Source organism: Acinonyx jubatus, chromosome A1 (assembly GCF_027475565.1).
Source record: "Acinonyx jubatus isolate Ajub_Pintada_27869175 chromosome A1, VMU_Ajub_asm_v1.0, whole genome shotgun sequence".
Lineage (NCBI taxonomy): Eukaryota > Metazoa > Chordata > Mammalia > Carnivora > Felidae > Acinonyx > Acinonyx jubatus.
Window position 1 is genome coordinate 48,925,568 of NC_069380.1, and position 13,607 is coordinate 48,939,174.

The 13,607-nt window shown below is 38.6% G+C and overlaps 1 protein-coding gene across 11 annotated transcripts in view; it reads right to left on the bottom strand.

Annotated features, from left to right (window-relative positions):
* Positions 1 to 5,312: 5,312 nt before the first annotated feature.
* TBC1D4 (TBC1 domain family member 4) overlaps positions 5,313 to 13,607 on the bottom strand; it is a 184,074-nt gene continuing 175,779 nt past the window's right edge. For all 11 annotated transcript variants that reach the window (XM_027065019.2, XM_053216627.1, XM_053216621.1 and 8 more), the window contains 3 exons: positions 10,998 to 11,167; positions 8,420 to 8,596; positions 5,313 to 5,865 (listed from right to left, as the gene is read on the bottom strand). In XM_027065019.2, the coding sequence (XP_026920820.1) occupies positions 5,632 to 5,865; positions 8,420 to 8,596; positions 10,998 to 11,167 (581 nt within the window). In that variant the 3' untranslated portion in view covers positions 5,313 to 5,631. The remainder of the gene's footprint in view (positions 5,866 to 8,419; positions 8,597 to 10,997; positions 11,168 to 13,607) is intronic.

A 13,607-nucleotide genomic window follows, 5' to 3' on the forward strand; every position in this document is an offset into this window, starting at 1 on the left:
ATAGAACATAGATGTATAAGGAAAATTTAATATGCCCAAGTTAGTGAAAGTCAACAAAGGAAATGCCCTCATTTCATTTTGTAAAGCCCCATGGGACACCTCAACATAAAGCATTAGCTGTATGTTCAACAAAATTATTATTCCTAAGCAATATCATGTTCTATTGAAAGTAGCATTTGTGAATTTGCAATTCAACTCAATTCGAGAAGGGAAACAATATCAGACATGACACTTTTACTTTACAAAAGAAAATTTGAATATTAGCAACATTTTAGTACCTCTTAGGGAAAAAAAAAAATATTCTTCTGTTTGCATCAGCAGCATTATTATTAAGAAAACCAGTTTGCCCAACATCACATTTGTACATTCTAGGGTTCTTTCCATATAATAAAAAAAAAAAATCCAGAAGATATCATTTAGTTTAGTGAGTTTGCTCTAGCTCCATCGTTGAAAACAACAATTTGATTTCTTGAGTACACAAACCACACAGATTCATTTCTCATGGGTGGATTCACAAAAACCAAGCTCCTGAGACTGATGTTTAAAATCAGAATCTCAAAGAGATACTTGTACACATATTACATTATTCACCTAACCCAAAGGTGGAAACAACCCAAGTGTCCACTGACAGATGAGTGAATAAACAAAATCTGGAATATACATACAGTACAATATTATTCAGCCTTAAAAAGGAAATTCTGATACATGCTACAACATGGATGATCCTTGATGACATTATGCTAAGCAAAATAAGCCAGTCACAAAAAGACAAGTACTGTATGATTCCACATATGTAAGGTACTAGAGTAGTTGAATTCATACAGACCAAATGCAGAATGGTAGTTATCAGTGGCTGGGGGGGGGGGGGGGGGATTGGGGAGTTATAATAAGTACAGAGGTTCAGTTTTGCAAGATGAAAAGATTTCATGGATGGATGTTCATGATGGTTACATAAGGTGAATATACTTAAATGCCACTGAACTGTACATCTAAAATGATTAAAATGGTAAATTTTATGTTATGTGTATTTTACAATTTTTAAAATTCAGAATCCCTGTTTTTAATTTATATAGAAAAACACGATTGTCACAGGGACTTTAATATTTGCACTTTTACAACCCACCTAGCCTCTATGACAGAGAAACAAACTAAATCATACATGGAAGCCTGCTTTGAAGGCATGTATTAACACACACACACACACACACACACACACACACACACACACGGAACATAATGAATTGGATGTTTGAGACCTCTCTCCAACCCAGATATCACATCAATCTCACAACAGGGACAGACTTGTCAAAGGGGCCAGAGCACTTGGATTCTGGAGGCCAGGATGCCCTGTATTCATTTTAACAATGAGGACAGGCTTGCCAGGGTCTTGGGTAGGGCTCCCTCCACTGAACCTACCAAAATTGCCTCGTTGTTTTTCTCCTATCTTTCCAAGACTAATTAATTCTCTTCTGATTAACCTAACTTGAGCTATGCAAATATATTTGATTAGATCACAGAGTGAAGATTTTGATTTCTGTTTAGGGAATCTCATGTTTCCCTTTTTATGAGGTTTTAGGAGATACCTCATTGGAATGCCCAGGTATTGACATTTATAGACCTTACCCATAGGATAGTAAATAAAATGTTTAGTTCAAACCAAACTTTTTTTTTTTTTTTTTTTTGCTTTATATTGTTTTTATCAAGGAGGGTCCACACTGACTCTGTTCTTTCAGGCCACCAATTGTGCTATGCAGTGTTGATGGAGATTACCAGGATATCTGAGACAAAACATGGATTGGGGAAAAGGCTGTGGCAACACAGAGCCTACTTGGGATTCTCTCTCTCCCCCACCCCCATGCTCTTTTTCTCCCTCTCTCTCAAAATAAACTTTAAAAAAAGAGGAATGTGTTGTGATTTGAGAAATACACCATCCTTTCTCATTCATCTCTTGTGTAACACAAACTAGTCACCTATGCCTGGCTCTTCTAGACTTAGGTCAAGCAACACTTACCCGATGCTCCCGATGCTGCTGGTCACTCCTGTCCAGGCTGATTGAAATGATTCTCATCTCGATTACTTTGCATATCTGTAATTGTATAAACCCTCCTGCTTCTTAATTAGTCCCCTTGCCACTAGACTGCAAGCACATCAAGGGCAAGGGCTGTATCTTCTCCACCTCTGAATACTCAGCATCTAGCTTGGCTTACAGAAACTATTTATTAAATGAATAAATAAAAGTGTCAGAACCAAGACGCAGATCTAAAACTTCTCACCTTAAATCTAGTGCTTTTTCAATATATCCCAGCTAATATGGGTGACATATTGTGGCAGAGAACTAAATCCTTCAGATGACAGATTTCCTAATCTAGCACAGTGAAAACAAATTGATGAAATGATTATAAAATGGGTAGGTGAACATGGACAATAAGAGACCGTACTATGTAAGCCTACAGGACACTCAAAGAGTTGGCTACAATAAGCCAAGACATCTAAAAATTTTAGTCCTAAAGTTAACAAGAAGACCCAGTGTCCTTTGTACTGGATTACAAACATACTTGAGAATATTCTGAAGATATATATTGTATGTGACCACATTCAAATCATATCCATCAATAAGTATTCTTAATTATTTGGAAGCTAATCCAATTTTTAAAAAATTGTATTTTCTTACCCTCATTCTGTCCCTTGCTATCTATGAGAGAGCATAGAAAACAAAAGGGGTAGAATGCAAATCTGTCAATGTAGTTGTCTTTTTCTTTTTATATTCTTCAAGAAAAGGCTTCTTTGGGAAAGAGGTTGAAAATTGGTAACCAACAATGGACTTTCATAAATATTTCTATAAATTACCTTTGTTATCTGATTCTTTTTTTTTTTTTAATCGAGAGAGAGGGGGAGAAAGTGAGCAAGCGTGGGGGGCGTGGAGAGAGAGAGAGAGGGAATTCTATGAGGGGCAGAGAGAGAGAGAAGCGGGGCTCTCCTGAAGTGGGGCTCGTGTTCACTTCATGCAAGGCTCGTGCTCACCCAAAGCAGGGCTCATGCTCACCTGAAGTGGGCCTTGAGCTCATCCGATGCAGGGCTGGAGCTCACCCGGTGCTGGACTCAAACTCCCGAACCATGAGATCATGACCTGAGTCAAAGTCAGATGCTTAACCAACTGAGCCACCCAGGCGCCCTGTTGTCTGAAAAGAATTATCATGGAACCAATTTTAAGTAGCAATAATCCAGCCTATACAGATTTTGTAAAGAAATCTAACCAAGAGTATCATCTTTCCTACTACAAACAAAGGTAAAACCAATAAGCCAAGGAAACTGTAGCAATGTATTTATTGGAAATGAACTAGACATTACATTAATCGGATGAAGATGTAACAATACATAAAGCATAACTGGGGCAACATTTAAAAAATCACAAAAGAAAAAGAAAGTTCATTTTCAGAAAAAATACTGTATCCAAGACACCTAAATCTCTGAACACCATACATAATACCACTCATGACACTCTGAGTATCCAGAGTAAAATTAACTTTGAACTGAAAGGAAAAGTTTCTTTTCCCAATTTAAAGATTCTTTGGCTACCACCTGTATATAACACACATAAGGTAATTTCCATCACCAGACAGTAACTAGATGATATCTGTCATATTCCTCACAGGAAAAACCTCACCTACAAATAGAGAAATTTGGGGGAATCCAAGAAACAAATCAGCTGAAAACCCCAACTTAATAGGGTACCCAGAATCAACATTTCCTAAAACTAGAAACTGTGGTAACTTTCCTAATAAGACTTTATTTTCTTTTTTAGAAAAACTGCCTGGATTAGAGGGCATGCTGATCTGTAACAGGAATCATTACATTTATACTAAGTAATGGTGTAAAGGCAGGGGGTTCAGATGTTTATCATCTGCTCTTCAAGGTTTTCCCAAACCTCGAGAGCTTTGCTCTTTCTCTACTCTATAATGTACTGTAGCTTGTGTATAAAAAAAACCCCTCTGAAGAAAATTATCCTAGATAATCCATCTGTGGTAAGTACTGCAAAAAGCAGTGATGATAACTATTGTTTGGAGAGGCAAAAATGCTGCATCAACTTTCAGAGGCACTATCATAGACTCATCTCAAATGGAGAACAGCAGGTGTGTTCTGAAAATTACTTTCCTTCCATATACCCAACATGCATGAATGTCCTCTATTAAGCTGTAGCCTGAGGAAGCTGGGAGTTCAAATGCAGAATTGTAGATCTTAAAAAGGGCCTGGTGCCACTTGTCCCTTCTCTCCAGTGGATTTCAACAGTTTATTCTCAAACATTTCACAATTCCCCCAAACTTTCACATACAAGGGAAAGATGATCAAGAGATTAGATTCTGTCCGTTGGCAACTACAATAAAAAAATGTGTCAACATAGGGGCGCCTGGGTGGCTCAGTCGGTTAAGCGGCCGACTTTGGCTCAGGTCATGATCTCGCAGTCCGTGAGTTCGAGCCCCGCGTCGGGCTCTGTGCTGACAGCTCAGAGCCTGGAGCCTGTTTCGGATTCTGTGTCTCCCTCTCTCTGACCCTCCCCCGTTCATGCTCTGTCTCTGTCTCAAAAATAAATGCTAAAAAAAAATGTGTCAATACAGCATATTATCTTTAGAAAACCAATTATGATCGCATTTCCCTATCTTTCATTGCAGGTAGAGAGAACTAAATTAGGAGTTCCCATTTGTGGGAAAATGCCAAATCCTTGTCACCAATTGTGGCACCAAGTAAAAGGGAGTCCATTCACAACTATAAGCAGTAATTTAAATTAAAAAAGTAAAAAGTTGATCTAGACAATTTAGGTCCTAAATTAAATTTTGGAAGCCTGATATTTTTAGTTTGAGTAATAATGCTGGTCTAATTTGCTAGAAAACTAGCAACATTCTTTTTCACCTTGAGCTGGGTGGGTAGACTCCACTATGATGTCTTGCTTTCTCCTTAACACACATCCAAAGTAATGCCTCGCCTGACTCAAAATGCATGTAGACACAACATGCTAGTTGGCACAAAGCTGGCAGGGGAGGAAGGCCCCCACCTTCCTGAAAAATCCATAGGAGCATGATTGGCAATCAGGTATACATAATGTCAGTAGATTTTAAGACAGATATACATAAAGTTACACAAATGTTTCTACCTCTCCACCACTGAGTGAAACATGCTGCTCTTTGGAGAAAAAAATACATTCATTTTTTTCAAGTATATTTCAATATACAAAGATGCTCTAAGCTTTGTTTCACTACAAAGACAAAATGATTTCACATATGTCCAAGGGGAATTTCATTTTAACTTCCCTTTGGTGGGGGTTTCATGAAGTTCTGATTTAAAAAAATTCACTAAATATACATCTACTCTTTTGATCTGAAAGCATGAACTGTTTGTGTCCATTTTATATATATGTACATAGTCAATACCAACAACAGAAAAAACCAGTCTACATATGTACAATGGCTTAGGATTGGCGTACTCTAGTAAGACCGAGGTCCACCAGCTAGGACACGGGCGCAGCACCAGACTCAAGTGGTTCTGTCAGCTCTGGTGTCCAGCGCTGGGCCAGCAGCATACAGACTCTTCCTTTCCTCCGCTCTAAGAGCATGTTCTGCTGAGAGGGCACTTCTTCAGTTATGGCTTGTTTCCTGTCTTGGCTTTGTTGTTAGGGTTGCAGTTGAGGTCCCTCAGCAGAAATTCACAATTGGCGAGCGCATCGGTGGGCAGCAGCTTCCGGATCTGCTCCACTGTCTTTTGATAAGCCATTTTCTCTTGTTCCAGAGTCCGGATTAAAGACTTCATTTTGGTCTCTCTGGTCAAAAGGTTTTCCAGATTGGATTCCAAGGTCTGGATTTTAGCATGGGCTAACTGTTTGGCGGAAAGGAAAAACAATGCAAATTCTTCCAAATCAAAAATCTGAAGACTCTGGTTCCTCATCAGACCAGCATCCCGACCTTACATGTATTAACCAATCATATCATATTACTTAATGAATAAAATAGTATGTGAAACAAATACTTTGAAACCCTTCATGAAATGGATATTTTTCAATTGCTCTAAAATAAAACTGTAGTATCAACAAAATACATCTCATTTCACTGAATACACCAAAATGCAGTATTAAATCAGCATCCTACAGTGGCAGGGCCACTGGAGTGAGTGGGATCTGGATGAAGGAGAAAAAGGAGATTCCTGATGCTTCCTGGAGGTGCTAAATGAGGATTTTCACCCTCTGACTAGAAATATAGGGTTTTCTAAACACATACTTTGGATCCTATCAGTTTCAATTGATGTCAGGGGTTCCCACGTAACTTGGGAACCAAGACGTGATAATGATATTTAACTGTCAATGAGAAAGTCTGTGGAGCACCACCTGGGTGACTCAGTTGGTTGAGCATCCAGTTTCAGCTTAGGTAATCATCTCGTGGATCGTGAGTTCAAGCCCCATGTAGGGTTCTGTGCTGACAGCTCAGAGCCTGGAGCCTGCTTCAGATTCTGTGACTCACTCTCTCTCTGCCCCTCCCCTGCTCATGCTCTCTCTCTCTCTCTCTCTCTCTCTCTCTCTCTCTCTCTCTCTCTCCCCCTCTCAAAAATAAATAAACATTAAAAAAAGAAAAAGTCTGTAACCATTAATAAAAGTCATTATAGGGATGTCTGGGTGGCTCAGCCATTTAAGCATCTGACTCTGGATTTTGGCTCACATCATGATCTCACTGTACGGGATGGAGCCCTGCATCAGGCTCCATACTGACAGCACAGAGCCTGCTTGGGATTCTCTTTCTCCCTCTGCCCTTCCCCCACTCGCACATGTGCACTCTCTCAAAATAAATAAATAAACTTTTTTTAAAAAAGTCATTATAAAATGGGTCCAAACCCACTTTCCCTAATAAGGAAGTGCTCAATTAATCACCATTGAAGCATCGAGTAATAATATTTTCTTTTTTAAAGTAGACAATGTTGTCTCTTTCTTTGAATAGGCATATAATTTTCTGTAGGCAGAGGCTAATGGAAGATGAAGTGAACGAAGTCAGTGTTCCTATTCTTGGAGCAATTACTCTAGAGACTCCTCATTTTTAAAAAATTTTTAATGTTAATTTTGAGATAAAGAGAGACACACAGAGCAAGCAGAGGAAGGGCAGAAAGAGAGAGGAGGATACAGAATCTGAAGCAGGCTCCAGGCTCTGTGCTGTCAGCACAGAGTCCAACGTGGGGCTCTAACCCATGAACTACGAGATCATGACCTGAGCTGAAGTTGGATGCTTAAGTGACTGCACCACCCAGACAGCCAAGAGATCCCTCATTTCTAAGGCTTTCTCTCCTAGTCATTCTTGTCAGGGGACTCACCATATAGAAACAGAGTTTTAGTGGTCTCTAGTTTGGGGACAGGTGTCATTCTGGAAAATGGGGGGTAAACAGAAACCAAGGAGCCATGAGACGCTTAAGCTCCAACTCTGAACACATTTTCCCCCACCCCTCAGAAGGTTCTCCTTCTAACCTCCCCTCCACCAATCACTCTCAAACCCTGCCCCTCAGGGCTTGGCTATACAGCACTTATCATACAAGTTACAGGTGCAGAATACTAGTTTATACTAACTTGCTTATTGCATTTGTAAATATACATTTATAAATACATATATAGTATTTTATATTTCCAAATAATTGTAAACTTGATGGCAGGGACTATGTGTTACATGTTTTCATTCAATTCTCTCTAAAATGCTTCCTTTTCTTTCCATTTCACTGAGTTTTACTCTAGACAATTTCCACTGCAAATCATTTCTGCAAATGATTTCTAGCTGATCTCCACACCTTCTCTCCCCATTCAAATCTGTCCTCATCAAGGTTTCCACACTGATCTTTTGAAAGTACAGTTCAAAAACCCTGAGAGATTTCCTTCTCAGCAGGATTAAAACCATGCTCTTCTGTTTGACACTGAAAGTTACAGTTCTGCCTCCATCACATTCATCCCATCTCTCCCAAACATAAACCTTACACCCTAAGATTACCCTGCTGCTCTGCCCTGTCTTCCTCATTCATACCAACCCCCCCCCCCCATTCATTTCTCCCACCAATCCCTCAGGTCCAGCTCAAGCCCCAAGGCCTCCAGAGCTCTCTCAATTCCCCATATTCAACCCCTCCTCCCCTGAATGTAGCCAAATATGTGCAACACCCTATAGGTATTTAACCAGATTCTGCCTAGAATTGTCATTTAATATTTTGTGAGTGTAAAATTTCTCTCCCAAGTGATTTTGAAGTTTATATGGGCATCTGTAGCCCCCAGAACACTTGGACGCAGTCTGCCACACAGACCCTCTGTCAGCAATGGTTCACTCTATGTAACATCTCTGCCATTCCTTGTATATCGTTCCGTGCATGGAGGAGGCAGTCAAGTGCTTTTTTAATCAAATCTTTATATCCTTACCTGCAACTTTTCTAGGAGGTCCATGTTTTGTCTTTTCAGTTGGTTATTGGCCCTCTCCAGCTTTTCCAAAGGTTCACTATCCTCACAGGCGTATGAGGATTCCTGAAGCTCATCTTGCAGCACGTGGTATTCCACCTCATATGCATGTAACTGTTTAGAAATATCCATCTCAAAAACCTGCCATGAAAACACAATGGGTTCATCTGGCTTTTAGTATGGATACCAAAATACAGTCTGTGTATCTGGGGTACTTCACATAGATTTCCAAGTGCTTACTAATGAAGAATAATATGGCATATCAAAAGGAAGAAAAACAGATATGACTGTCTATATAATGACAAATGGATTATTTCTACACAACTGAAACATTCTCATAATGAGGCCAAGACGATAGAATAAGTTAATGTTTAAGGGTATTTTGCAACTAAAATATACATAATCCAGTTACTCTCCAAAAATGTAGCATACCAGATACAACATTAGTTACTTGGTAATTCTTACCTATGTGAGAGATAATCTTTGCTGATTCTTACCTCTGTTAGAGATAATCTATGCAAAATTGCATAGGGTATTTCTATAATAAAGAAACCAAAAATACTTCTAGCTACTTGTGAATGGGGTAGACAGGTCTTACACTAAATGCCTTCATCCATTTGCTAATCCTTGTAGGCCTCTATGCATCTCATATTCTACCACACAGAGAATCTTCATAATTGCATTCCCTGAGCACTGCACAGAGCTGTAGGGTTTAATCGGGGCTGCCTCTGCTCTCCCATATTGCCACCCCGCAGCAAGACAGTTTGCTTAAAAGTCAGTGGATGGGTAATGGCTCCTTAGTCTAAACTTGCAAGGGAAGGGAGGCAGCAGCTGCCATTTAAGCAATGGTGTCTACACTAACACTGTGGGGAGAAAAGAAACCACAACAAACCTGATTTATTTATCCTACCACGATCAGAGATACTCAAATATTAGAATTTAAATGGGTTGTCTAGACAACCTGGTCATCCCTCTCAAACAAGTATCAGTTTTTCCCTACCTAGTGGGAAATCATGGACACAAGGGACTGTTGCACAACCATTAAAAATGATAGCATGGATCTATATTTATTGGTATGGAAAAAGAGAGGTTGTAATTTGCCCAATGTGACAGAGCTAGTAGGTGGCAGGGCACAAGAACAAGATGTCAAACTCCCTTTCTCTTGCTCTAAACCCTTTTATTGGCCATCCCAAGTGCCTCTAGGAAAGTGGTAAACTTTATCAATACTCATAAAGCATTACTGCTTTATCTACAAATCGGAAGCTTGGTCATGCCATCTGAGTAACATCAATATACAACTACCACTTAACCTAGTCCCTGTGAAGAGCCAGGACTAGATACATGGTGTGCTGATTACTCTCCATTTGCTTCCCAGATCCAATTCTCTGCCCTCATCTATTCTGCTGGACCTGGGAGGAAGACCCTTGGGACCTGCATCTCCCTTTCACACCTCCTTTTCTGCTGGCTTCTGGTTGGGTATGGCCCAGGAGAGCAGCTGCAGGAAATCAGAAAGAGGAGGAGAGGTTGTATTTCTTCCTTGCTCCTTCCTCGCCTGGCTCACCAAAAGTACAAAAGCTCCAGAAACTCCTCCTGCATAGTTCCAGCACTCACTGGGCCTAAAAACACTATTAGATCCTTCCTCTGCCCCCTCAACACCAGAATATCAACAGCTTCCCTCTGTCACTAGCTCCTGAGCACCTGGACAGCCACACTTGGTTCTCTTAACCCTGCCTAAACCCCTGTAAGTTGGTAGCTTTGTTTGAATCATTAAAGACCGTTTCCTGCAAGGGACCCTAATCAATACATGAAGTCTCATTTAAGCTTCGTAAAACCTCTCAGATCAGTATTGACCTATTTGAGAAGTAAGAATACTAGGGTTCAGAAGATTAGGGAGATGTGTACAAGCCCACCAACTAATAAAAAAGCTAGAGGCTGACGTAAATCCAATACTAATTCCAAAGCCTAGGCTCTTGCCACATGTACTCCTTATATATCTTACATTTTTTTTTTCGAGAAAGAAAGGGGGTGAGGGGCTGAGGAAGAGGGAGAGAAAGAATCCCAAGCAGGCCCTAAGCCCAGTGCAGAGCCCTACATGGGGCTCGATCTCACGACTGCAAGATCATGACCTGAGCCAAAATCAAGAGTAGGATGCTCAACCGACTGAGCCACCCAGGCACCCCCATGTACTCCTTATATATTTAAGTAAGTCTCGTTTTTATTTTATTTATTTATTTACTTATTTATTTAGTCAGTCTTCCTAACTCTGTCAGCTCTGTCTTCAGTCTTACCATTGGTCTAAATTGAAATTCACCAAACACTTCTTATGTAGCACTGAACCACTTTTCCTGTGCATAGCCACACAGGCAGTTTCACAATGTAGAAACTTCACAATAATCTCACTTCCAAATAAAATAAATCTGATGAAATTAAAAAAAAATCTATCAAGCAAATCTAAGTCTTTATACTAAAGCATTTTTAATATATATTTAGTAGAGAAACTGCTGAGTGATCTTATATCTTGCCTTTATCATTTTAATCATACCTGGGTAATAATTTTTTCCATTTCAGATGTATTCATATCAGGTAGCGTGGTTTTAAGAAACTCGACAATACTTTCAAAGTTCTCACATTCCATTATAAGTGTCTCCTGGCTGCTCAGCAGACTAAGCGCAACCTTAAATATAACTTCAGTTCCCTGAAGAAAAATAATATCTAAAAAAAAAGAGATACGATTTTCATGATCAAAATTATGCATCCACTATTGTAAAAAGTACACTCTTTGTGTTAATGGATTTTTGTGTTTCTTGTGGTGGTGTTGTTTTTAATGCAGTGGAATCACAAAATATTCTACAAAAGAATATGGTCAAAATCACCTAGATTAAAAAAATATATATGACTGAAACCAACAAACAGATGTTTAACTATTCTTACTTCTTTAGGAATGTCAGATAAGGCCAGAGAAAAAGGTTAATTATATATCTCTTTGTGTACATATTTATAATTTTTATTATTTATTTATTTATTTTTAAATGTTTGTTTATTTTTGAGAGAGAGACAGACAGAGCATGAGCAGGGAGGGGCGGAGAGAGAGGGAGACACAGAATCTGAAGCAGGCTCCAAGATGTCAGCACAGAGCCCAATGTGGGGCTCAAACCCACGGACTGTGAGATCATGACCTAAGCTGAAGTTGGATGCTTAACCAACTGAGCCACCCAGGTGCCCCTATGTATTTATAATTTTTAGTGGCAAATTTAGTGGAGACTAGGTAAACCTAAAGATGTTTATTCAACTGATACTTCAATTTTGTTTCCCAAGACTAATACAAAAACAAATCAGCATAACCAATTCGTACTACTTAAATTCTTATTACCATAATAAAAAAGTAAATGCACCATCCACATACAATTAAACCTATATCAGAGCAGGAAATTAAAAAAAAAACTTTAAAAGAAAAATCAAAAGTAATATATAACCTAAATCAGAAGTGAAAGAGAAAAAAAAAAAAGAAAACCTACCCTAACTCTGAACTCTGCTTCCTAACAAATACAAACAGGCAATAGTTTTGAAAGTACCAGATATTTCTATATGAAAGGTTCAATCTTTGCCACTCTGGAATCAGTAATATGTAATAAGCAAGGGAGTCCTTAGAAAACAGGGAACTGTGACTTTGGCTCATGCATCTTTCCCTTTCCTGACTACCTCTATTCTCTACTAAATTCAAAGAAAAGGACTGAGCAGCTACTGCAGAGCTGACAGCATCAGTCATATTTTCATTGCAAAAAAAAAAGACCTGGGGAGGTTTGTTTCTTGAGCTCTGATACCATATTCCCAAGGTAAGTCAAAGAGAGATGCTTTCAAACATTGTTTTATCATTTTGATTTGGTAAATTATTCTGAGAAGAAAAAATATATAGATCTTAAGAAGAATATATACATATAATGAATGAGAGGATTTTAAAAGACCCAAAAATAGGAACCCAACCCCTACCCAAAAACTAAACTGGAGAGAAGCAATCAAGTATTTCAATAAAGAAGAGAAATTTGGTGAACATTTGATTCTGCACTTCTTCATTTTTCTCTTTTGCTGCACTTTGTCCAAAGACCATATTACACTAATGCACTGTTTAACTTTTTAAACCACAGCCCCCAATAAGAAAGAAACTATATACTGTAATCTGGTGCATGTGTACATATTACACATATATCTTCAAAACTGAAGCTTATCCAAACATTTTCCTTACCATTTGATATACTCTGATATTTTTGTTGTATTCCATTTTCACTCATTTTTTTTTTCTAATACTGGTAATAATCTACAATTGGGCCAAATACAATTTGACAAAGAGCTCCAATTTAGCAAAGGCAAAGTTACAAATATCAACATGGATACAAGATAAGCAGAATGTAAAAACTGTAGGAGCTCTTTCTGGGGTCACAGAGGTCCTAAACATCTTTAAGAACAAACCTCTAATAAAGAGTTGTTTTTATTTATTTTTTATTTGTTTGCTTTTTAAATAATGGATTAGATAAACATAACCAAAGACTTTTGAATAGATTTAAGGGCCCCCAAAAGATGCATGAACCATGTCATACTCTCTTTTTATTCTTGGTGCCTAACAATGTGATGAAGCAGAAGGAACTCAGTAACTAGCCCCACGCCTTACCGGCCATGTTTAGTGCTGTTACCCTGAGCCACCCAGTCTTAGAGACTGATGCCAGCACTGCACTGGCATGGAAGGAGAGTCACTTAAGCAACAAAACAGGAATTTCAGTTACCCTATTAACAAAATCAGACTGTCATTAGAAATCACACTGATATAGGTTACGTCCATTGACTCAACCAGAAAACATGTTTCTCTCTGTTTTGAATTAGTGTTGAAGGAGATAATGGGGAAGTAAAAACAAAAATAAAAACTGAGCTAAGAAGCATGTGTATAAAAAAATATGGAAAATGATATGTAGTAAGTCCTTAGTTTGGATTAAAAAAAAACTTCTCCACAGTTTACTCAAATACAGGATCCAATTCTTCTTTCCCTTTAATTTCAATTTCATTTAAGACCAATATGATTTCAAACTACTCTCAGAAAAGAGCCAGGCAAATTTATTAAATTCCATTAGCAATTTGCTTTTCTGTATAACACACGATAAAACAA